The 26,746-nt window shown below is 38.2% G+C and overlaps 1 protein-coding gene across 1 annotated transcript in view; it reads right to left on the bottom strand.

The window, feature by feature from the left end:
* The window catches only part of MACO1 (macoilin 1), a 66,279-nt gene extending 39,874 nt beyond the window's left edge, over positions 1–26,405 (bottom strand). The window contains exons 1-6 of the mRNA XM_086365308.1: positions 26,259–26,405; positions 11,963–12,104; positions 9,896–10,022; positions 6,058–6,181; positions 4,143–4,321; positions 2,437–2,938 (exon numbers count right to left, since the gene is read on the bottom strand). Of these exons, the coding sequence (XP_086221434.1) occupies positions 2,437–2,938; positions 4,143–4,321; positions 6,058–6,181; positions 9,896–10,022; positions 11,963–12,104; positions 26,259–26,338 (1,154 nt within the window). The 5' untranslated portion in view covers positions 26,339–26,405. The remainder of the gene's footprint in view (positions 1–2,436; positions 2,939–4,142; positions 4,322–6,057; positions 6,182–9,895; positions 10,023–11,962; positions 12,105–26,258) is intronic.
* Positions 26,406–26,746: the final 341 nt, after the last annotated feature.

Genomic DNA, 26,746 nt, shown 5'->3' with positions numbered 1-26,746 from the left:
AGAGTCGGACACAACTGAGCGACTGAACTGAACTGATTCCCTAAAACAAAGTTATACTCTGGAGCCCTTCAGATCAAGGCACATCAGAATACACATCAGTGACCACAGGGAGAGGTATATCCCTCAGGCGCGGGCTCAGGAGCACTGGACCCACGACTAGAAAACAGGCCATCTGAGTCCTTGAAATTCTTTATTAAAGGCAGATGAGGTAGTAGAGATAACCGACATGACAAGTGGGGCCCAAGTGAGATGGTATCACAGAACTGAGCCTTGATTGCTCTCTCTGTAACACCCAACAGAGGAAAATTGTTTTGACTTGACTGCTATTATTAAAATTGTGCAGGAGAGAGAATGTTAAAAAGCTGGTGGCAGATGTTTCATTTATAGCATATAATAAATTTGTGAGATATTCACTTTGATATAGAAGGTCAACTAATTGGTCTTTTTCCCCTGAGCAAATGAAAGACAGCTGTCTGCTGAGTGTTTTCTCCGCAGGGAACGATGGGGCAGAATGTCAAAAAAAACACATGTGAATGTCAGCCTGGTAACAGCAGCAGCATGGTATGTTTCCAATAGTGGCCAAGGGTTATGAAACCTCTAGAGCCTTAAGGAGTAGAATCCACCTGTACTTCCCTTTATCTAGCTGTCAATCAGAGAACTAAAACAAATTATTAATCTAATTCATATAATTTATAATACTAGAAACTTTCCCTCATAAATTGTCTGCTCTGAAACAAGCCAAACAGGAACATGAGATAACTTAGTGGAGAGAGGGAGTCACAGCGGCCCTCTTGAGCTATGTATTTTTGAAAGGTCCATGAAATAATGCCATTTACAATAATATGGATGGATATAGAGATTATTATACTAAGTGAAGGAAGTCAGAGAAAGACAAATACCGTATGATTTCATTTATATGTGGAATCTAAAATATGGCAAAATGAATTTATTTGCAAAATAGAAAAAGACACATAGACACAGAAAACAAACTTACAGTAATCAAAGAGGAAAGGGGGTAAGGGGATAAATTAGGAGTTTGGGATTAGCAGACACCAACTACTACATATAAAATAGATAAACAACAAAGTTTTACTGTATAGCACAGAGGACTATATTCAATACCCTATAATAAACCATAATGGAAAAGAATATGAAAAAGAATGTAGAGATATATGTATAACTAAATCACTTTGCTGTACACCAGAACCTAACACAACACTATAAATCAATTACACTCCAATTTTAAAAAATAATAAAGAGAGAAAAAAAAATAAAAAAGCTCCAGTTCAGATGTCAGTTTCCAAATTGAAAGATATGAAGTACAAGACTCTTGAGAGTCCCTTGGACTGCAAGGGGATCAAACCAGTCAATACTAAAGGAATCAGTCCTGAATATTCATTGGAAGGACTGATGCTGAAGCTTCAATACTCTGGCCACCTGATGCAAAAAAATGACTTATTAGAAAAGACCCTGATGCTGGGAAAGATTGAGGGCAGGAGGAGAAGGAGATGGCAGAGGATGAGGTGGTTGGATGGCATCACCGACTCGATGGACATGAGTTTGAGCAAGCTCCGGGAGTTGGTGATGGACAGGAAAGCCTGGCTTGCTGCAGTCCATGGGGTCGCAAAGAGTAGGACACAACTGAGCAACTGAACTGACTGACTGATGAAGTAAAAGGAATGTATATGTATTTTATAAAATATATAAAACACAGCAAAATTAAGTCTGAGCCAATCAAGGTAATACAACAATGTTCATCTTTAACTTAAACATGGGAAAAGGAACATTTCTAATTAAAATCTGAATCTAACACTGAACAGTTGACCCTTGAACAATATGCAGATTAAGCCCAGTGTAATTTATAGGTGGCCCTCCATATCCATGGTTCCTCCACATCCACAAACTCAACCAACTAGGGGCTATGTAGTACTGCCGCATTTACTAATGAAAAACACGTATAAGTGGTCCCATACGCAGTTCAAACACGTGTTATTCAAGGATTAACTGCATTGACCTATGGAATTTTTAGAAAGAAGATTATTTTTTGTACCTGACAAAGATTTGCATGAACAGGCCACAAAATTCTTTTCGTGTCTATGCCACACGATCTTTGGATATGCAAATTGAAAAAAGACTAAAGATACGCCTCTCGAAACCACGAGAAGAATCAAGTTATGTGTAAATTTGTCAAATATGGGAAGTAACCACTATCACCTCACACTGAGCACACTGGAAAGAGCTTTAGTCAGTGCTTCTGGATGGTGCGGGTGACCAACAGACCCGTGGGAAAGAAACACTAAATGTCCAACACCACAGAGTTAACTGTCACAGAATCTGATCACAAACAACGCCTACAGGCCTACTCAGAAATACGCTTCTCAAGACCCAAGTCAAGTTTGTGGGAAGTGTAGGCAAGGACACAGCACACACACTTACCTTACCAGTGCATCTGGTTTGCTTAGCTGGTTATTAGGAATACAGTTTTCCATTAAGTCCTTGTGTGCACTTGGGCTCTTGCTAGTGCATTTCTGCTTCTTCTCGTTTTTACTAGATGAGGAAGGGATGCTCCCGTTTGTGGCGCTGTGACTTCGAGGTGAGGAGTTCACCACGCCACTGGCATTTTTGTAGTTTTTTGAGGAAGCAGTGCAGGAGTCCTCTTTCAAGAGATTTTCTGTACTTCCCACAAGATCATTATTTAATCTTTTACTGTTGATATGGTTTTCCATATACTCAATTTCTTGTATTTTAGAGTCTACAGGTTGTAGAATATTGTTGTTATTTATTCCAAGGTTGTGTTTTTTGGCATCTTTGTCTTTTTCTTTCCCTTTTTCTCGGTATTCTATCTCTGGCAAAGTTGTAGAGAGTTTTTTGTTGGCTGGGATACCTCCGTTGTGGTGTATGAGGATTGAGGAATCCATATCAGGTAATCCTTTGGCTGCTACAATACCAAAAACAAACCAACAAGCAAAAAAAAACCCACACTGGAATATTTAGTTGTAAAAATCCAAAATGGATGGATTCAACAAACGGTGTCATCTACACTTAGAAGCGCACTGCATTGAGCTGCCAACCGATTCAGAAGCAAGAACCACACCACACTGTGCTAACTTCAACAAGCAAAGCCAAATAAATTTGATAAGCTGCACATTTAGAAAATCATCATCATTTCAAAACACCACGTCATTAAAGTTCTGACCTTGAAAAGAATATGAGGATTTTACAACTAAGTCATACCTCATTTATCAGTCAAATCAAACTTGTCTATCACTGGGGTGACAGGACATAGGCAGATCATAATCTTAAAGGTCACATTTAAAAAATGCTTGGATTAAACAAAGTTAATAACTTTACTGAAAAGATAGATTAAATGAAACAAACAGGTGTGATGTTAGCATACAGGGCACCTATCCTTTGTCTTGCTTCTATCGTTAAAGTAATAAGAAGTCTGTTATCATTTACTAGGCCACTTTACAATGAATTTTCTGTATAGGTCTACATATTCAAACTTGACAAAGCGCACTTGAAGAGATAATTTTGCACCACACCAGAGAACAAGATTTTGTCATGTATCAACTAAAAACAAAAACCAAAGAAAACTGGTACTGCTGTCTGTTCACTTATTGAATTGGTTACATATTTATTAAAGAGGCTGTATTAGAAAAAGGTCATTCTAAGATCCATGTTGCATTATACAAACCATTTAAAATAAGACCTAGCCATGTTTGCTCTATTCAGAAGAATTCTGATTTGTAAAACAATTCTGTGTTTACATCTCTATCTGGCTTATACTTGGCTTGCTACAATTACAAATGCACATAGTTACATATACTATTGTCACTGAGAATAAATATTTTAAAATCTTCATAACAAATAAATATTAAAATAGAAAATAAACTGTAAAAGGAAATGAAATAAATTTTAAAAATAAACATATTTAAAAGCACATGGACACTAGGCAGAAAACATCATACATATTCTATATTTCATGACGAAGTAAAGCAACAGTCCTAAAAAGGAACACCAGAAAACACTAAAAGCCATGGTAACTTCCCAAAGCCCTAGCAACTTTTCTGAAAAAATACTACTGACAAACAAACTACTAACTAACCTACTGAGCCAACAGCTTTAGAGTAAAGACCTACCTTCCTCGGCCTCTTTTTCTTGCTTCTGTAGCATCTGTTGCTCTGGAGGGAGGGCTTGTTGAAGAAGCTGCATGTAAAATTCGTTCTCTTTTTGCACTTCTTTTTGCTTCCTCAACCGCATTTTGTAGCTTACATAACTTTTGAAGCCAAAGCCCAAAGTCACCACAGGGTATCCAATACTAGAAAGAAGACAATTCTGCCAGTAAATTGTAAGTTAAGAAAACAAGCAACACATGCATCCAGCACATGAGGACCCTATGACTGATTCATCATTATAGATGATGATAATAGCTGAGCATTCAGTAAACACATGTAAATATGTCTGTTGTGGAAATCAGGCAGCTAGCACGCAGAACAAACCCCTGTGGAACAGCAGGACCATTGGACCATAAGAAGCTGCCCATTAGGCCCTGGCAATCTTCAAATACACTCAAGAAGTTACCACAGGGACAGTTGGATACAGTGGCTAAAGTCTTTGATTAACATGGAACCTGCCTCATGCATGGTTAGGACTTAGGGATCTGTATGTTTTTAAGAACTAAAAAGGTAGAGATTTTATGAGTGATCATAAGTAAACATTGCAAGCGTTAAACACATCATTTGGTTTTCAATACTAGAAGGCAGGGTCAAATTCAGGTGACTCATCTTCTTGCTGCCTGAGAAATGTCTATCACTAGCTATTTCTGGAAAATTAGTTCATAAACACTCTATCAAACATAAATTAAGAATCGTTTAACCAAGTATCTGATATTTTGAGAGCCAACGTTTGGTTTGCACCAACAAATTAAACCAGCTGTACTTACAACTCTAATCTCTGGGACAAAAAGTTGAAATATTTTCATTCAAGCCATCAGTCTAATATTGTTTCAAAGCCTCTGAAAACATTGTCAAAACTTTTCTTAAGCTTCATTAATGCTGTTATTTAGTTGCTAAGTCATGTCTGACTCTCTTGAGACCCCACAGACTATGTAGCCTGCCAGGCTCCTCTGTCCATGGGATTTCCTAAGCAAGAATACTGGAGTGGGTTGTTATTTTCTTCTCCAGGGGCTCTTCCCAACCCAGGGATCGAACCTGCGTCTCCTGCATCTCCTGCATTGCAAGAGGATTCTTTACGGCCACCAGGGAAGTCTCATTAACATTAAAACATAATTTATCAATTATAATTAGTCTAAATGTGATCACACCACAAATTTATAGTGACAAGCGTATTGACCAAGTCTATTTAATTCACTTTTTTGTGAAGATTTTAAACATATTGGTAACTATTTTTTGGTTGTTGATTCCTATTTGTTTTGGTTTCTGCCATAAATATTAGCAAAAATTGGTATATTTAAAAGATACGTACATTAAGTGGTGATTTCTACAATAGATATAAACAAAAATCAAGATTATTTTAAAAAAATGTTTCATGGTTTAAGGTTAAAAATAATAGTCCTTAAAAATTATTAATAACATTAACTTGCTTTTGTAAACATGCAAAGGAAATTTTAAAATCATTTAAGCTCCATGAAATAGTCATATATTTCATCAAGGCTTTTTGGAATCATTATCTGATTACAATAAAAACAGATAACAAGTATCAGACACCTATGTACATGGACCTAATTAAACACTTCACATATATCACCTCATTTCATCTTTCCCATGACACCCCATGAGACAGCTTCCCAATACACAGGTAAGAGAACTAAGGCTTAGAGAGAGTGACAAGTCCAAAGCACAAAGCTGTTAGGGCCACAGCTGGGATTCAAACACTCATCTCCCTGATTAGAGGGCTCATGTTCTTTACCACACCATGTTACGTTGTCTTCTGAATTCATATAGTATCTCTAAGAAAAAATTTACAATTAAATTTACCATTCTACATTGAAAACACTGAACTGGATTACAGATTAAGAATATACATAATACTCACCAGTGAGCAGCAAATGGGCGACAAAGGTCTACATGAAAATTTTTGAGATCTTTAAATCTAATTGCTGCTTCAATATAAACAAAGAGTATCCAGAGGGATACTGTGGGCAAACACACTCCCCTTTCTGTGGGAAAGCAGCAGAGAGACAAGCATCAATGAAACATTAACTAATATAACAGATGGGTTGTTTGGGAGACTGGTTCAACTACAGTAACTTTCATTTAAGACTTTGAAACTAATTAAAATGCAATTTGATCCAAATTGAAAGCTTTCATATGACAAAACATGCTATGGAATCATAGACAAAAATAAAAACTAGTATTCTGGCAGAAAATATTTACAACGTATGTAAAACAAAGAAATCAGAGCCCTAGCATACAAAGACCTCCTACAAATCAATAAAAAAGGCAACTGAAGAAAAAAATTTGGAAGTTATAAAAGAAAAAAAAGTGTGTGTGTGTGCACTCAGTAACTCAGTTACAGACAGTTAAAAAACATGTGAAAACATGTCAACTTCCTTACTGATTAGGGGGATAAAAATTTTTAAATGAGACTCGATTATTTTAACCTATCAGATAAAGCCAAAATTTTAAAGATGGGTAACAGTACAGGGAAGATGTGTGAACGGCTTCCCTCTCATTCTTAGCAAGAATATAAATTGGGGTAACTTTCTTATAAGCCAATTTGGCAGTATAATGAAAAATACTTATACCTTTGACCCAGAAATTCCAATTCCAGGAATCTACTCTATAGACATATAAAAGAGCCCTGGGATAAATGTATAAGAATGTTCAATGTATTATTTGCAATAGCAAAAACTAGAATTTAGAATTAACTTAAATGCCTATCAATAGGAACTGCTGAATTATAATAAATCTATATAATGAAATATGATGCAGCTTTTCAAAAGGATTAAGACCTGTATTACCACAGAATGATATGTAAAAAAACAATTTTTAAAGAATGAATTACAGCACTAAGAAATGTTTCTGACATTCAAGTATTATTCAAAAAAGCTTTTTTCTTAACTACAGGCTCATATTCCTTTTGTAATTAAAAACAATTTTCAACAGAGGAAAAAACAATTTGCAATAGAATAAACAAGACTCAAATAATCAGATAATTCTCACTGGGTTTTAGAATCAAAGTCCATAGGCTGGGTCCACCTGTGTCAGGACACGACTAGTAGTGGGTATTTTATGAAGATGGAACAAAAGACATGAGATCTGTAACTCTGGAAAGATCCCCTTTGAAAGTGTATACAGCAAGCCAGTTAAAGAAGAGACAAATGGAGGGAAAACTCAGTGACCTGAAGAACTAGATGGCTTTTTTCTAAGACTCTTTGGATTGGATGAAACAGAAGAAAAATTACAGAAAAATTAGTCCCAAAGATTAGTTCCACTTAGTCCAACTTCCTCATTTTATGGAAGAGTAAAGTGAGGCCCAGAGTTTATATAAACTGTGTCCAAATTCACAGACACAATACTGAATCTGCTTCTAAGGAGAATTCAAGTCCCCACAGACCTAGTCCATAAGATGAGAAGACAAGCAAAGTCCTGTGAAAACAGCTAACGGTTTCAACCATTCTTATAGATTTAATGAACCAAAAAAAGGGTATTTTTGCAAGGTAGGAAGACAAAAGTCAATCCTTAGAATTATCCATTTTCAAATTCATTTCAAAATACATTTAAAAAAATTTACATTCTGTAAATATCTAATTTCTCTATTAATTTCTGAAGTTATCATAAACTAAATAAGCATATTACAGGAAAAATAGAAAAATTTGGACAAATTATTCATATTTCTACATCTAAATAAATAAAACCACACTGAAAATATTTCTGAACTAGTTTAATAGTTATGTTGTACATACAGTTTTACATCCTGTTTTCTCCCTCTTAACAACAAGGAAAAAATTAATGATGTAATATTTTCATGCTCTTGTGGCAATACATAGTTTCATCAACCATTCCTAACATTCTTTTTTAAAATGTTAAATTTTAACAACGAAAGAGAAATTAATCCCAACCTATAAAAACTGCACTCATATTTACTGGGCCTAATAAGAACACAGGGTTTGTTCTGTTTGCTTGCTAACCACTCCGAATTAAAATGCGCTTCACAACTTAGGTATTCCAACATGCATTTCTGAGCCTAGAGCTAAAGAGAGACCAATATCATTTATTATATTAGCTTCACTGCTGCCTTGTGGGCCACCCACTGAATTCCAATAGGTTCTAATAATAGTTACATGAGTAGCTTTTTCCTCAACTAATAAGACACTATTAAAGCAACTTAGAAAATCATTATAGTTCATCAGAGTCACAGATTATTTGAGCTGGAAGGTTCCCTTAATTATTATCTAGATCACTCCACCCTCATATGACAGAAAAGAAGCTGAGACCTAGAGAGAATAAGTGTAAATGGCAACTCACTCGAAACTGAAGCCCAGGACAAGAAAATACAAGTAAAACCCGGTATATAGAAAAATCACTTTAACTAGAGGAAAGCAGACTAGGAAGAAGCACGCTAGCTTATAAATTCAGTCAGATATGAGGGAGTGCTAAAGACGGAGAAAACCATGCTCACAGCAGATACTTAAAAAATACAGCTGAATCGTGTCTCCTAACATGGGACAACATCATCCTTCTAGCATTTAGAGAAGAGGATGAATGCTGCTCCAGAGAGCTTTTACTAGTTGGTGCTCTTTCAGTGGTCAAAATGCTACAGGTTACAGCTGGGCCTAGGAATCAAGTTTCATGCAGCTTTTGCAGACAAGTGCGACATCCCCACATGTCTGTGAGCCAGTCCTCACATCCCCATGTGTCCTATGCACAGGCTTTGTAGTGGACTGGAGTTATTAAAACATTTCATCTCATCTTAGTTTGTAATAGCATAAGAATAGCTCTAAGAAGGGAGGTGACTATGTAGTTCCACTCAAGCCAGAACACACCTGAAATGTACATTGTGGTTTAGAGAGCCACTAAGAACTAGGGAGACCAAAATGGTGAAAGTGCTTAAAATAACATACAAGGAAAAGCTGATGGAATCAGAGACGCTTTGTCTACAGAAAAGAACACAAGAGGATATGACAGTGTGTTTTAGTCTAAAGAAATGTTAACATGGATGGACCAGGACACCTATTCAGTGTCGCTGTAACACAAGGGTCTAATGTTTGGATTAGAGGGATGGTCTGTAAGCCTGCTGAAACTGAAAAAAAAATGTATTCCCTATATTCCCATATATTTTTCTGGAGAAAGCACTTTACCAACTCGAAGTGATCAGTGCACCACAAAACAGTCAAGATATCCTGGGTCAAAAGGGTAAGAAGGAAAATTCTGGCTCAGTACGAGAAAGAATTTTCTATTCCAATTGCCCCAAAACAACACTAGTAAGTTTCTTGTCACTGTAGATTTTCAATCAGAGATTAAAACACCATGTACCAGCAATGCTGTGGGGATTCTTATACTAAGTAAGGGTTCAACTAAATGACTTCTGACATTCCTTTTAATGCTGAAGCTGCAGGAACATTTTTCTTGTTTGGCACATGGCTGTCTTCAAGTCTACCTAAATAATAATTGCTTCAATTTTTAAAAAAATATGGATACTTCATAATGAGAGTTGGTAATTGAAATGCCTACAATCAAAACATCAAATCATAAAGGCTTAAACTTTTAATAAAAAAGAAATACACTTTAAAGGTATATTATAATCTATTATGAAAAGGGATCTTTAATGTCCACATTAAACTCAATTCTAAATAATTTATTCAAGGAAATCACCTTTTAGAAGTTTGAATCTAAGATTTCAATCCATCTAAGAAACCATTAAGACTTACCTGTGTGCCATACGTATTGAACCCACACATATGTACTAGCAGCAAAAAAAAGCCATTGAATGGGTATAAATAGCAGACATATTATATTTGACGTGAATGCTACACAAACAAAAAATACTGAGAAGGCCTAAAGGGAAAGACAAAATAAAAAGCACATATTAGAACTTGTTCATTTCAAACAGAGATTATTAAAACCACGTTGAACAAAATCTCTGAAGCTGCTATGCAATAACTACAGAGCAAGTTAAAATAGAAAATTTTAAATATTTAAAATCACTCATATAAAAAGATGTGGTTAATTCAGCATTGAAGAATAATCCCATTTATGGCCTCAAATCATGAAGAATTGGACCAGAACAAATTGAGGTTGATTCACAATGAGTTTATTTAGACTCCACAGGTGGGTTACCTAAAAGAAACAGAATTTAACACAGAAAATTCTCCTCTTTCCTCACAAAACATTACTAAATAGCCTCATTCTTAAAGGACAGGCTGTTGGAGCACAGATGAAACACAACCGTGGTTAAGAAGAGCACGGATGTCCAACAGTGCAGCTTCCTCTGGACGCATCATTATCTACTGTTAACAGGACACAGCCCGAAACCATCTTTTCAAGGCATGGATCTGCTCTGACCAGAGTACCAGGCCTGGGTAGAAGAGTTACAGGTTTAAGATGTGACTCTGGAACACAACACAACTACAGGTCAATCAAGGGAGCAAGTCCAGGCCTGTGCCCTTGCTCTAATCCAGCAGTTCTCAAAACATGGTCTGGGGATCCCTGGGGATTTCTGAGATCCTTTCAGAAGTCTTCCAAGTAAAATAATTTCATAATAATACTAAGGCATTATCTCTTTAACACTCATTTACTCAGGAGTATGGTGGTATCTTCTAGAATACATGACATTGATATTCATTGACTAAAATCATTGATTACATAATACATGATATTGGTAATAACTGAGTTTAGAAGTGGATATGAAAATCAGCTGTCTTCTATTAAGCCAGACATTAGAGAGGTTTTCAAAAATGTAGTCAATCTTTTAATTTCTTTTTTGTTTTGGAAAATATAGTTCAGTTCAGTTCAGTTCAGTCGCTCAGTCATGTCCGACTCTTTGTGACCCCATGAATTGAAGCACGCCAGGCCTCCCTGTCCATCGCCAACTCCTGGAGTTTACTCAGACTCATGTTCATCGAGTCAGTGATGCCATCCAGCCATCTCATCCTCTGCCGTCCCCTTCTCCTCCTGGCCCCAATCCCTCCCAGCATCAGAGTCTTTTTCAATGAGTCAACTCTTCACATGAGGTGGCCAAAGTACTGGAGTTTCAGCTTTAGCATCATTCCCTCCAAAGAAATCCCAGGGCTGATCTCCTTCAGAATGGACTGGATGGATCTCCTTGCAGTCCAAGGGACTCTCAAGAGTCTTCTCCAACACCACAGTTAGGCTTTCATTTTAAGTTTTAATGTGTATTAACATGTAATGGGTTTATTACAGCTATTTTAAGTAATTTAAGTATTAAATTTTCATTTTAAATTTTATTTTAAATAAAATTTTAAATTTTTAAATTAAATAAGAATCAAAATTTTTCCTAGACTTAATTTCTAATATAGTAAATATGGATAAATGTAACCCACACAAATAAAAGCCTTCTGGAGTCTTCAATAGCTGTTAACAGTGTAAAGTGTCTTAAGCACAAAAAGTTTGAGAACCACTGTTCTAACTCTAACCCAATCCCTAAGCCAGAGGCTTCAGAGGTACTTCAGAGTAGAGCTGGGCAGGTAATTACTGCTTCCCCTGCTACTCTGCCTCTCCCTCCTGAAAGCCTCCCTCCCTCCCCTTCTTTTCACTGGAATGGGCAAGGAGGAGGGAGTGTAATGATCTGATCAGTGGATTTAGACAAAGTGGCCTGAAAGGGCAGTTTCAGCCCACAGACCCTATTAGCTCAATACAGTCACCTAAGTGTTGCTCATAAAATCTACTTTAAACAGTTTTACTAGCAGTTATTGAAGACTTTCTTAGAAGGGTAATTAAATCCTTTATACTTGAAAAACATGTATTAATAAACATACCAGTCCCTGGTATCTGAAGGAATCATAAACGCTTCTGATGAAAAGCCAAAATGGCCATAGGTACTCAAATCTGAATTCCAGGACAAAATCTGCCAGGAGGACAAGTGCCCACACCACCAGGAACTTCAGGTATAAAAATGTACTGCAAAATATAAAAATAAAGAATTCAAGGTCATTGGTGAAGAACTAGAAAATGAAAATGCACTACTTTATTTAAAAGAGAAAAAATATCTTCCTATACTATGAAAACAATGGAGATAAAAGACAAAAAGAGATGCTGCCCTGGCCCATGTAAATTTTAAAAGCTCTGGTGTTCATTCTGAGACCCACAACTATCAAAATAAGATGATGACCCAAAATGCTTAATTCCATTTAAGATGGAAAAAGCCCATTTAAATTTCACAACTATTTTAAAATGTGCTAAGTGTCTGACTTCAAAATACTGCAACACTCTCAAAATTACAGCTTTCAAGATGTTCGTCATTAGAAGAAATGTCATGGTTGAGCAGCTTCAAATTTGCTGTTTCCCCACCCCTCTGCATCTGTTTGAAGTCTTTGAAATTCTTGATGCGCATCCCTACATGCTTGAAGAATTCTGTATTTCCCCCCCTCTTTCTCCTCTTGCCTCTCTCTATCTGCATTAACCGAACAAAAACCAAATAACTTCCCCAAACAGACAGACATTAACTTAGGAAGCAGATGCCAATCACTTCTAAAGGCCATGAGGGTATCAAAATGTACACTAAAGGAAAAACCGTGAAGGATCCCAGCACTGCCCTAGGTGAGATACTGATGTGTCCCATTTCCCTTTGGACTTTTGTGAAGTAGGAACACACTTTGATAAGCCAGTCAGAACACCTATCTAACCACTGTAGAATCGCAAAGCAAAGTAAGGGCCTGGATTAAAAAAAAAACACTTTTCATATAATCTAAAATCCCATTCTTCGAATTCATTAGTTGTATTAAAGATAATGAAGCTTTCAAACTATGCCTATTAATAAGTCTCTAAGGTCTTTAAGTCTAAGGTCTTTAGTCTGGTCAGTTCTAGAGCAGGTTAAATATAGGTATTTAAAAAAAAGATTTTCCAAGATATTCAGGTCGGAAATGCCTAAATTCAGTTTGACTTGGGCTATAGCTTTGCATGGTGTTCTGCAACAGAAACATTTCAATACTGCTGTGATTAAATCAGCTGTTTGAATATACACCATGAACAATAAATCAAGACTTCTAATAAATAATTTTAAAATATATTAAAATAAGGTACAAAAAGACTTATATTCTTGGGGGTAAAATCAATAAAGCAGGATCCAGCATAGAGGATTCTTTCCATGCCCTGTAAAGCCACACAGGTAAAGAATGTCAGAAACAGACACAAATGACCCTTAATGTTATATAGTGGGGTTCCCTGGTGGCTAAGACAGGAAAGAGTCTGCCTGCAATCTGGGAGACGTGGGTTCGACCCCTGGGTTATAGTATCATGAGGATACATAATTTGCAACTAGAGTCAATTTCTAATACTGATTCTTGGTAGAACTTCTTTAGGCATGACAGTAAGTTCTGATGAAGAGGTTTGCTGTAGAATCAAGGAACCCAAGGCAAACTAGAACACAGGTTTGAATCTCAAGTCCAACTTTTACTTTCATTTCACTGGAGTTACGTTAGCCAGATGAGAACAGAGCTCTCATTCTCATTCATTAAACCCACTGCTGATCCAGTGAAGAGCAAGGGATAGTTTGTTAGAAGGAATAACTGAGTCATGCAGGCATTCAGGAGCACAGATTTAGTCTGAAGCTAGATTTCCAAGTTTGGCTTTAGAACTAAGTGGCTTTTTCCTTGTAGCTGAATAAGACATGGTGGGCACTTCCTTAGGCTAGTTGTCACTACTCCCCAAGTGGAGAAGGTAAGAGTTCTACCAACTACTCTCTGCCCCAAATGCTCCCAAGCATGGCAGGAGCCTAGTCTTGCTGGCAACATTCCATTTCACTGTTTAGACAGCATCATGGAGAAGTAAATGGCTACCACTCCAGTATTCTTGCCTGGAAAATTCCATGGACAGAAGAACCTGGCAGGCCATATAGTCCACAGGGTTACAAAGAGTCAGACATGACTTAGCAACTAAACAACAACAAATCTTAAGAATGGCAACCTGTTGAATACTTTTTAATAACTCAATCATTTAAACCTATAAGGCATTAGAAAATGATTATCTTTGTTGTAGTGACTACTCATTTTCAATTCTGTAACTCAAAGGGGTTCCTCTTGATCTATTTCATTTCTTTTCAAACAACTGCTTTCGTAACTCTGATGTTCCCTGACACTCATATCTTATGGAGTCACATTTAGAAGTATACACATTAAAGGAAACTTGATCTTTCACAAACATGTGCTATACCTTCAGCTTTCCTCAGGCTCCCCCTTCTAGGTGGGCCTACCTCTAAAATCAAGAGGCAATCTTAACAGTTGATTTTACTCTAAGAGTAGTTTCAAACTTTATAGATTCACTTCAATCTAATAGAGTTTTAGAATATTCAAGATAGTTGCCTGATTCAGTATTCACTGAGCCTTCTATATCAGTAATTTATGCCTATTAACCTTCTACAGGTACAGGTACAAAAGTTAAAAGAAATTTAAAACTACTGCTCATCAGTGTAGAAAATCTGACTAAGAGATGACATTCTATGGGGGAGAAAATTTTAGAGTTTTAAACCATTATTATAACATTCCAAAATATTTCTATTAAATCGTGAAAAAATATGCTATACTTAATCATATTTTTTCATGATTTAATAGTTCATAATATGACTTATGGCTAACTTGTTACCTTAATTCTCCAATCCAAACAAATTTACTAATTACTGTAAACTATCTTGAACAAAAATTTAAAGCATAATTGCAACAAAAAGATATTTTCCATAATAATATCCTGAAATAAGGGCAGACCAATAATATCTTTTGATAGTCTGATAACTTCTACTCTAGGTGCCAGTGAAATACAGAAGAGATATGCAAATATTAGGTTTACTATTGGTGACCTTTTCACAGTAGATATTAACCATAAGATTCGTTTTTCTCCCCTTGCCACTTAAAACCATTTTTTAAAATTGAATCTATTTAGAAATAGTCCATCTATGGATTAATCCCGTATGATTAATGAGAGGTAGTACTGAACATTCTTTTTTTTTTTCCCAACTAAAAGTGCACTTTCTCTCTAGAATCTCTTGCAAGCTTGTCACTTAGATCATTGTCTGAAGTCACACAATTAATTACCATAGGGTGGCCATAAATCCTCAGTACCTGACCTTTTCCCTAGGCAGACTAATGGCCATTTAGTTCACTTGGTCCTCACCACAGAAATGAGTCTGTGAAATATTTCTCTGGCTGGGCTAAAAGTGAAAAGTGAAGTGAAAGTCACTCAGTCATGTCCAACTCTTTGTGACCCTATGGACTGTGGCCCACCGGGCTCTTCTGTTCATGGAATTCTCCAGGCCAGAATACAGGGGTGGGTAGCCGTTCCCTTTTCCAGGGGATCTTCCCAACCCAGGGATGGAACTCAGATCTCCTGCACTGCAGACGGAGTCTTTACCATCTGAGCCACCAGGGAAGCCCCTCTGGTTGTGCTAGTAATCATCTACTGCAATGCCAAGCTTTCCTGTCCTCTCTGTAAGAGCAACAGTGAATCCCTTTTGCCTTTCACTATGCAGCATGATACTTCTTGAACCAAACTGCTTTGTCTTCTACTGTTACCAAATACTTCTTCCTATTGGACATTACCTCTAGAATATTTGCCCAGCCTCTTGTTCAGCTAGTATCCTGCTAAAAGTCTTATTATATGTAATTGTAGTCTTGCTAAAGTGTGGTCTGTGAACCAGCAGCATCAGCATCAAGTATGAGCTTTTCAGAAAAGCAGTACTTCTGGGCCCACCCCTTATTCAGTCTAAGCTTATGTTTTAATCAGATGCCCAGACTCTTTAAACTCTAGTGTGCATACATTAAAATTTGAGAAGAGTACTAGCTTCTGTATAAACGTCTCATAGCCAAAGAACTTCCACTGAATTCCACAATGTCTCAGAAAGAAGACAACAATCTACTCAGATAATCAGTACTTATCTCCAAACTGTTAGCTGTCCATCCCTCAACTGGGAACATTCAAACTGTTCAGGGTCAATTTTTCTACATTTCTTTCTCAGTCACAGATAAGATCCTTAAAGAAATACAACTTAAACTAAATGAAACATTTCCACTACTACTCATCCTTCAGCATGCAGCATGAATATTTATTCAAAAAAGGCCTCCTTGACCCAACAGTAAAGACTAGTACCCCATTATACGCTCAGAGTTTCCTGTACCATAAGAATCATATTATAGTTAAATAACATTTTGTATGACTCTTTAAATGCAAAGTCCATGAGAACAATGGAGGCCCATTTTGTTCCCTGCTTTATTCTCAATGCCCAGCACAGAACCTTGCACACCAGAGAAACTTAACAAATATTTGAATGAATGACCTGCTGTGCATAAGAGTGTTTAGGACCAAGAGTAGGGCTTTTATCAAAGCACACACTTACAATAAAGGGAGAGGGAGAGATGATGCACAGGTGACTCGGAAGGGGTCTGAACACAGCAACAACAATGAAGATGACAAACACAGCTTCTTCCTGAAGGATGACCACGCGCCTGCTCCGAATCTGTTCTCACCAGTTTTTCCGCAAGGAACAGAGGCATCTTATCAGCTTTGCTCTGGATGCCAGATCATCACTCCATTTAGCCTACCTGACACTGGTTCTGACTACTGTGAGGGCCCTCAAAGTTATCTTCTATTAAGCCTAATATTAAATAAATCTGTAAAAATGTAAAAGCATAACACTCTTCTCATGGATTTATCATCACTATTTTTATATGAACTAGTATTTCAAAATTCTTGTCTTAATTTCTAATCCAGCAAAAATTTTAGATATAACCCATAGAAACAAAAGCTCTTTGGACTCTCAATCACTTTTAAGAGTGTAAAGAAGTCCTGAGAGAAAATATTTGAGGAATGGTGGTCTACAGAAAGTCGTGCATGAGCCTCAAGACTAGAATCACTGCTATGTTCTGCAACCAATACTTGTATTAAATCCAAAAAAGGAGAGCAGCCTGAGAAGACCTAAGCTGTTCTGTATTTTTCTTTTCTATTCTGGGCCTCCTGCAGGCTGCAAAGAAAACCATGCTGAAGTCAATCACACACACACACACACACACACACAGATTGGAATGACAAATCTTAACAGGATGAAATACATCCAATTTAAAAAGAAAAAACTCTAGAATGTAAATCACTGAAAAAAGCTTTCAAGAATTGTTTGTATAGCATTTTTCTAAAGTACTTTATGACTCAAGATATCAAAGACAGGTTTGTTGTAGTTCAGTCACCAAGTTGTGTCCGACTCCTTGCCACCCCCTGGTAACACGCCAGGCTCCACCATACTCCACTATCTCTCAGAGTTTGTTCAAAATCATGTCCATTGAGTCGGTGATGCTATCCAACCATCTCATCCTCTGCTATTCCCTTCTTTAATGCCAGGTACTCTAACCTAACACAACTGGAAAGTTTAAAGTTTTAGAATTTCTGCTTCAAAAACACTTTCAATAGTGTGGACGCTAAGGGTTTGGGATGAAAATGGGTGAAGACATTAGGAGAAAGAAGACAAGCCAGAGGCCCTAAAACCTGTGCTAACATTGCATAAACATCAGAGATTTATTTCATAAGTGAATCAAGTATTATGCTTCATATCTTCAACAGTAAAGATCATCTACCTAATCACACTTAACATTTACATTGCCCTTATGCTCAGTTGAAAAAGAATCCGCCTACAATGCAGGGGACCCTGGTCTGATTCCTGGGTTGGGAAGATTTGCTGGAGAAGGGATAGGCCACCCACTCCAGTATTCTTGGGCTTCTCTGGTGGCTCAGCTGGTAAAGAATCCATCGGCAGTGCAGGAGACCTGGGTTCAGTCCCTGGGTTGGGAAGATCCCCTAGAGAAGGGAAAGGCTACCCACTGTGGTATTCTGGCCTAGAGAATTTCATGGACTGTATAGTCCATGGGGTCGCAGAGTCGGACATGACTGAGCAACTTCCACTTTCACTGTGTAACTCTTCCAAAAGCTTTCATATTAAAATTATCTCATTTTTATCCCTACAACTATCACATAAGCAGAGCTGTTATTGCCATTCAATAGAAAAGAAACCTGAGGAACACAGAACAGGCTGCAGGGCACTGCTGAAAGAGCACAGGAGTGGAAGCAGGGAGACCAGAGAAAACAGAGTGAGTTCTACATGCACTGTTGTGTTGCTACTCAAAGATAGATAAATTTCCATGTATAAAAAAATGGGTAGGATTAACTGTGGAGGAAAACCAAGAAACTTGTATATAAGACAGAACTCTATTTCTATTAAGAAATACTTGTTTATCTATATGGATCGAAGAAGAAACCATACTTATAAATTATATCACAGTGCTCATTCCAGAACAGGAGAACTAAGGTTTTTTACATTAGACTTACACGTTGTCATACTGCTTTAGTTTCTCTAACAAGCATGTGTTATTTTTCTCAACTCTTCATTTTGAAAGTTTTAGATTTATAGAAAAGTTGCCTAAATACTACAAAGAATTCCCTTCTATCTTTCCACTCAGATTTCACAAATGATGAAACATTTTATCAAGTTTCTGTCATCACTCTCTCCCTATATATGTGTACATTTTCCCCTGAACCATCTGAAAATAATTTGTAGACATGTCCCCTTAATTATTTTTTTAAAAACAAAAATATTTTCTTATAAACCACAGCACAATTATCAAAATCAGGAAATCAACATTGATTTAGTACTATTACTTGACCTATAGACATTATTCTAATTTCAGTAATTATCTCACTAATGTCCTTTATAGCAACAGACAGACCCATTGATCAAGGCCAGGATCCAGGTCAGGATTCAGTCCAGGATCACATTTTGCATTGTTGTCACACCCATACTGGATTGTTTAATAGAAAAGAGATTCTCATTTTGAGAAGGAAAAAAGATCAATGTCCTTGCACAGGACCCTCCTGGTAGCTGCTGCTTCACCTGAAACATGAAGATAAGGACACCTGTTCTACATGTAGTAGAGTCTGAGAGGACCAAACTCTGCTATGTTACTGCATGTAAACACCATTCAGAAAGGATGAAGTAGCACAATAAGTAAGAGAGCACAGACTTCAGGGTTAGACAGATAGAGGCCTCTATCAAGTACTGAAACCTCCTGCAATCTCAGTTTTCTCATCTGTGAAACTAGTATCTTTCCTGGAACTAAGTAACAGAATGAAAATAAAATTATAGTAACAACAGTATAAAAGAAATCAACTTTTCAAGCAACCATGCCTGTGTCAGATACTATGTTAAGTATTTTACATGACTTAGGTCAATTATCCTTATAACAATCCTAAGTGGACAATATTATTTACTATCCTCATTTTACAGATGAGAAAACTGAGGGTTAAAGCAGTCATTTGCCTGCTTTAAATCACATAACTAGTGTCAGGGACATTACTTGAACCCAAGTTCGTATGATGTTAAAGCCCTTATGCTTAACTATCACATTGGACTTCCCCATCTTCTTACATGCACAATAAATATTATTGCCCTTCTTTATATCCCTCCGTATGTATATATTCAAGTTACATAATTCTTTAATTTTCCAGGAGAGCCAAGCTTTAAAAAAATAAGCTAAAACACTTTACAAAAGAATAAATCCTCAGTACCTTAATTCACAAACTATGAATCAATAAACTTAATTTGTAAACACTATTAAGTTTTAAAAGCAGAAAAAGATGCTAAAGTCAAAGACTCTTTACAGAAATAGCCATGGCACAAAAGATGGGACAATTCAAGACTGCTCTCCAATAATAGTCATACTCACAGAATGGTCACTGTAATAGAGAAAGATGTAATTTAAAAAGAAAAAGACGACTCATTTTTTAAAAAAGCCAGAAACACAATGAACCACGAGGTATAGTTTGTCAAGCCTAGAAAAAGACAAGAAAATAATACTTATTACATCTAGAAGACTCCAACCTTAGTATTTCTATCATCTGAGATAGGGGTTTTTGTTTGACCAAGAAAACGGTCCCCATCCTCTCCAGAGCTCAAGGGACCTCACTAAGAGATAGGCAGAGTACTGACTTTAGTACAGAGTAGCTTATTTGGGTTTTAAAAGTGTTTTGAAGATGAGCAAAGTAATAATATAATTTTAAACAAGAGTGTGATTACTTCTAGCCAACTCCCCTGCTCTGGGTAGGAAGCAGATCCCAACAGCCTTAATGAATCAGTGATTCTTATGGATACACCTAAAGTGGACTGGGCGCACCATTTCAAGCCACTAAATGCAAAACCTCCAAAACAGAAACGGCAACAGAGGAGGATGGGGTGAGGGATAAATGACTTCTGACGTTATAACCCTGTGAGTCAATGTCAGCACATGGCTCTTAAGGATGGCAGAGGTAAAAATACAAAGGAAGGAAAGCCAGTGCTATGAAGGGGCTTCAAAGTCGGGATGACAGGCACCTTAAGAAGGCTGATGAGCTGAGGCCAATTTGATGTCAGTTAAACTAAATGTCAAAGTAAAGACAGAAAGCCTCAAAGAATATACTCTAATAGTTGATTACCTTTTTTAAAAAAAGTTTCCATTACCAGAATGCATTTCCTGAAGGTGAGAGACCTTGAGGAAATAGTTACTCCTCAGGTATTTGAAGAAATCCATGATGGGAAAAAAAAGGGCAGCAGAGGGTATGTGTTTCTCCTGTTGGTATGTACCATTCTACTTATGCAGCTTGTTGAGAAGAAATTTATTTTTTCTTCTGGACCTATTTCTTGAAAATGATCCAAGTAAAATAATTACACCCAAATCTGGGAAGCCTAGAGAATAAAGTAATAGCTATATTTGAAGGGCACACTAAATTTCATCAAGAAAAGTAACCCAAATTATAGTATTTCACTTTGAGGTTTCAACTAAGTTTATAAAATTTCTATCTGATCCTCCAGACTCCACAAGATATATGTTCTATCTTGTTATAGCCCCTTAAGTCTATCATCTGGATGGTAGCCTAGAAAATGACAGAACAAAACACACATATAGCCACATAAAACCCCAAAGGGTTAGTATCTGGGAAACCTGGGAGAAATGGCCAAAGAAAAAGACTCTGGAAATAGAAGTGCTTACAGAACATGGATTGGGTCCACAGTATATAGGTATATAACAAGAAAGTGAAAATAATAAGCTATTGAGATAACTATTAAAATCAATCTCCAAATCAGTGAGGTTCAAGAAAAGCCATGAGAAACTAATATGAAGAAAAAGGAAAGTATCATTAATAAAACAGGATGCTTTTAAGCAAATAATCTGAAATACTGAAATAGATCATGTTCACTCCCTTCCCCACCTCAACTGATAGCAGCAACTTAAAGTAATTTTCAAAACATCTAATGAAACTAAACTGTCAAGAACACTCAGACAAGAAGAATCATAAATGAAAGCTGGAGGAAAGTACTTTATTTTTTTAAGGTAGTACACTACTAGCAAAAATAAAGTACAGAATTCCAGTGTGGAAGATGTTTAAATGTATTTCACAGAAACTACAAATATAAGAGTTAAGCTAAACACCTCACTAGAAAGGTTAGTGAAAACATTTCAATTCCTAAATTTTCCATTGTATTTACCCCTTTTCCCAATATCCCTCTAAAACAATACTGCGTTTATCACTTTTCTGTCAAGTCCAGCACCACTGAAGTTAAGGTTTACAAGATGATCAAAATGCTTTTAGGCTGTGAGGTTGCAACACTGGTATCTGGGGTTTCAGTTGCAGAACACATGTACAATTAAGGCAGCCAAGGGTCAGGCCAGCCTGGAGTGGCTTTAATAAGCATGGCCCAAAGAAGTCTAAAACCAGGCTTAGGAAACATCATTAAGATGGTAGGAAAAGCAGTGAAGTGAAATCTCTGGAGATGAGATTATTCAGACAAGGGTCTGAAAAAGGAAATTAGGAAGCTGAGAAATATATAAACTTTGACCATTTACAGAAAGTCAAAGGCCAGAAAATTCTCCTCTGAAATAAAGATGGGAAAAGTTATGGTACATATTAGGGAAGTCCCCAGTCCTAAAATGTAAAAGTCAGGTACAGTATTACACTGCTTAACCTGCAGGCAACATATTACAAGCAGAACTCAGCACACCATGACAGGAAGTATCCATAAATCCACAAGTGAAGGGGTGCTTCCTTCAACTACCAGTTTGAGATATAAAATAATTTACGGAAGCTTAAAACACACACATGCCTTACTTAAAATTCTTATTATACTTACTTGGGTAAGCAATGATTTTAACTGCGGAGACTTTAAACATAAATGTTTCTGCCTCTGTCTCCTACTCACCAAAGCTTGTCTTCTCATCTTCCTATTATAAAGTCAGTTAATTCTCAGAGGGGGTGGGGAACCCGGCAAGATGAAAGGTGTGGAACCACATAGAATTCCCTTAAGGCTTTTAAAAACTACATAGCACTCCAACCCCATCGCACCTGAAGAATCACTGCATGGAGTAATTAGATATTACTTTGGGGAGTGTCTGGTGCATGTGTGAAGGCAGATACAGGGAGAGAGTCACTGCCCTAAAAGCCAAGGGCTTCTGAAATATTATAGTTAAGTAGACTTATTCATTTTACTTTCTCTTATTAAAAACTTTTTTCATAATTTCCAAAGTACTTTCACATCAATTTCATTTGAGTATATGTATTTCCTCACTTAGTGGTGACTGCCTACTTCATCGTAAAATAGCACAGGGCAAAGTAAGTCTGTTAATGCATCAGGTAAACCAGCAAGCGAAAATTTAATTCAACTAAAATATTTCTACTTGGACAGAACTCAAAGTTCTCTGGAACCTCAAAATCACTATACAAATTTAAGAGGGAATTATTATGGTCTCCTAGACTGTAAACTCCTTGAAGACAAGAAATCATATCTTATCCTGCATCCTCCATAATTACTTAAACAATGACGGTTCTTAAATGAGTGGAACAGATTGGCTTATATGGATTTATTTACTAATTCACTTGCTCAACATTAAGCACTGAATTCCTATTCTCTGTCAGGTTCTGTGCGGGCTCAGATTTTTTCAAAATGGCACTGAAGTTTTAGCCCATAATGATGTAAAAGAAAATGATCACCATTCCTATTTCCTTTCTCTTATTTTTGATTATTAACTTGACTGAAATAACATATTTCTAATACATTTCAGTTTTCAAATGATGGGTATATACATAAATGCAGGTAACATTAACATAATGTTAAAAATTCATTTTCCATCTACCTTGCCCTGAAACAGAATTCTACCACAGCCATACTGATAATAATGGTATCATTTGACAATCACCTCCGTCACAGTTGCTGGATTGCAGCCCATGATTAAAAGCATCTCAGCAACAGGGATTTTTTTTTTTTTCCTCAGCAAGACCAAGCAGCAACTGATCCCTTGTTTTGACTACTCAACTTTTGTTGATAGTTGTAACAAATTTTATGGTCTTTCCTGACTCCTTTAAAAAATAAACCAAATATGGTAAACTGTGATAACAACAACATGCTAAATAAATAATTTTGTATTAAGATGCTAGAATTCATACAGAATTTCACAAACTGGACATTATCTCCTTTTAGTCCTCAAAACTCAATTGACAGGTGAGAGAACTAAGGCTCAAAGCTGTGGCTGCCTTGTCTGTCCCAAACGGCAGAGCTGGGACACTCAAGTCTGAACCTAGGTCTCCTGACACTCTCAGTCCAGTGCTCTCTTCACCACAGCTCCCTCCTTGTTAGCCCAAGCTCAGAGCTGTGCAGACTGAGAACATGCAAATATTAAGTCCATGAAAGGTTACGCTGTGAAACAGTAGATAGTGGTTATCAGAACTGTCAACAGAGCCTCAGAAAAAAACAAAGCTCTCTATTTAATGAGACCAAAATTGGCCAGACGTTGAGAAACAAAATGGGCAATAGATGGTGTTACAAACAATTTAGTGTAGACGTAAATGCGATGATGAACAGAAATCTGATACTCACAAATCCTCAAACACCACAACTCATAACTAGTTCACTCATTCTGTCTGCTTCAGAAATAACTGGAAATTTTCTAAATCTCCTTTGAAAACAAAACTGCAAAAAACCTTAACACTATGATCTTGTTCTTCAGATCATAATATTCCATAATATAATAATATAAACTAAGAAACAGATAAGTAAATTGAACCACTCACTTGATATATGGTGCTCTAACAGAAAAGACAGAAATATATGTAGGTCTTTTATTAACATTTGACTTAAAGAGTATCAAAGAGAAGCTTAAACAGATTTGAGAGCTGAAACACTATTGGTTTTTCACAATCTTACAGATGAAACTCTGAACAGTTGTACAGAGTATTTACTATTAACCTTTAGGGTAAGAAAATTCAAATTTCAAAAGTTCATTAGTAAAATAATAGAACTTCATTAGACAATAAATTCACATCTTCACACTGATGCACACTAAGTGGTAACTATGGAGCATATACTAAACTGCCCATGTATGTTCAAATACAAAAGAAGCTGAAATACAACAGAAAACATGGAAACAATATGGGATTCTCAATCTTCTGACTATAAACAGGTGCATTTACGTTAGCCATTCAAACAGCAGGGTTGTCCTTGGTTTACCAACTCTGTTTAATATGCTTTCTCTATTGTGTCACCATTAATATTAAATTGTTCAAATCATTTTCAATAGGCAGGGGGAAAACCCTTCCCTTATTCAAAAATTATAGTGTGTGTAACTTGAAGAGAACTTTCCCTCATCCATTAAATTTGCAGGAAAAATGTTTTTTTTGCTTTTACAGCTTTTGCTTAATTGGTCAGGTTTGATTGACTCAGCATGGATTTTTGGCCTGCTTGACTTACTGCTATACTCTTACTAGCCAGAACAGGGGCTGGTCCATAGTGCAGGTATTTGTTGAATGTATGAACTCCTTCTATGATCTGTGGCTCCTTACATAAGAATATATCCAACAACTTCTTACTTTAACTGACTTCTTACCTGCTTTTAAGCTTGAAATAAAGAAAACATCCAATGTTTACATCAGTCAGCTGCTTGTGAAAAGCAATCTTTCTAAATGTGTAAACAGTAGCATAAGCAAGGTGTCCAGCTATGCTCAGGCAACTTGGGTGTCATCAGTTACCTCACATATTTCTCTAAGTTCCACAGCTAAAAGAGCTAAACTGTAAAACACCGCCAGGACTCAATTTAGCTTATATGCACATCCTGAGAATTCTCCTCTAAAATCATTTCTTTATCAAAGCAAGTACCATTTAGAATTAACACAGTGAGAACCAGAAAATAACAGTCGAACACAAACGCTGCTGAGGGAAGCTGGGATGGTCACTTAGTTGCCCCGTGAACCTGTTGTCCTATCCCTCGGTATTGAATTCAATTTCTATTTAAAGGGACACAGCTTTGCTTTGGGGAGGATTAAAAACAAAACAAACAAACAAAAAAACCGTGAGTTTGGAGAAAAAAATCCCTTTTAACGGGTTCGAAGAAAACTATCTGCTTAGAATTGTCAAAATAATGCGGCTGAGAAAAGGGTCATCTCGCCTGAGTCTGGAGCGGGGCCACAGCGCATGATTTGGGGGGTGGGTATGAGCTTCAGCAGTCGGTGTCAAGTTTGAGATCCCGTAAGAGAAGTAAAAGGCGAGAGGGGGCAACGTGACCACCTGCCCGGTCAGCCGAGGGACCGCGGGGGAGCCCCTGTCTGCTCCCAACTTTGTCAGCCTTCCCCGTCACCGGGGCATATGGTCCACGCGCCTTCCAGCCCGGGCCGGCGACTCCCGGGCCAGAGGGGACTGAGGGGCGGGGAGACAGAGGCGGCCCGTGGACCCCGGGAGCGGCCCCGAGGGCCCGGCGGGCACCGGCGGGGAAGGGGTCGCCGCCCCTCCCCCCCGGCGGGGCCCGGACGCTCCCAACGGCGGCGTGGCGGCTCCCTCAGCCCGCGCCCGCCGCGCCCTCGAAGCCGGGCCGGCGGCCCTCGCCACGCCCCGCGCTCCCCGGGGCGGACCCCCGGGGCCCCCTCCCTTCTGGGCAGCGCTCCTCCGAGGAGCCCCCGGCGCGGGCGTGCGGCCTAGTCGGGGTTACATAACGGGGCCCGGCCCCTCCGGAGCCGGCCGGGGGGCCCGCGGGGCCCGCGCCGGCGGAGGCGGGGGGCTCCGCCACTCACCTGCCGTAGATGCCCTCGGTGATCCGGTTCCGCTTTAGGGGGCGGCGGAGCTTACTGCAGTCGGCGTTCCGCCGCTTCATCCTCCCGCTGGGGGGCCGGGTGCCCGCGCCGCCGCCGCCGTCTCTCACCTCAGCCGCCGCCGCCGCCGGCCCGCCCCGCGTCGGGCCTGGACTCTACCCCTGGGGCCGGTCACACAGACATGGAGCCAGCACCCGGGGGGGAGGGGGTGGGACGGGGAGGAGGGAGGGGGGCGCTCAGAGCTTCCTCCGCCTTCGGAAACAAAGAAATGACAATTCCGGGGCCCGCCCGCCCCAGCACCAGCCAGCCGCCTACCCCGCCTCCACCGCTCCGACGGACGGCCTCTCGGACCAATCGCAGGCGCCGCTACGCTGCTGCCGGCCAATCCCGGGGCCCTCTGAGGCAAAACGGACTCTAGCACCTACCTCTTTGAAGGACAGAAGAGTGCACCAATCATGAAGGTGTCTGGG

This window comes from Bos grunniens, chromosome 2 (genome assembly GCF_055505025.1).
Source record: "Bos grunniens cultivar Pamir isolate PY7600 chromosome 2, Bosgru_T2T1.0, whole genome shotgun sequence".
Taxonomy (NCBI): Eukaryota; Metazoa; Chordata; class Mammalia; order Artiodactyla; family Bovidae; genus Bos; species Bos grunniens.
Note: the sequence above shows the minus strand (reverse complement) of the source record. Positions and strands in the feature narration are given on the sequence as shown.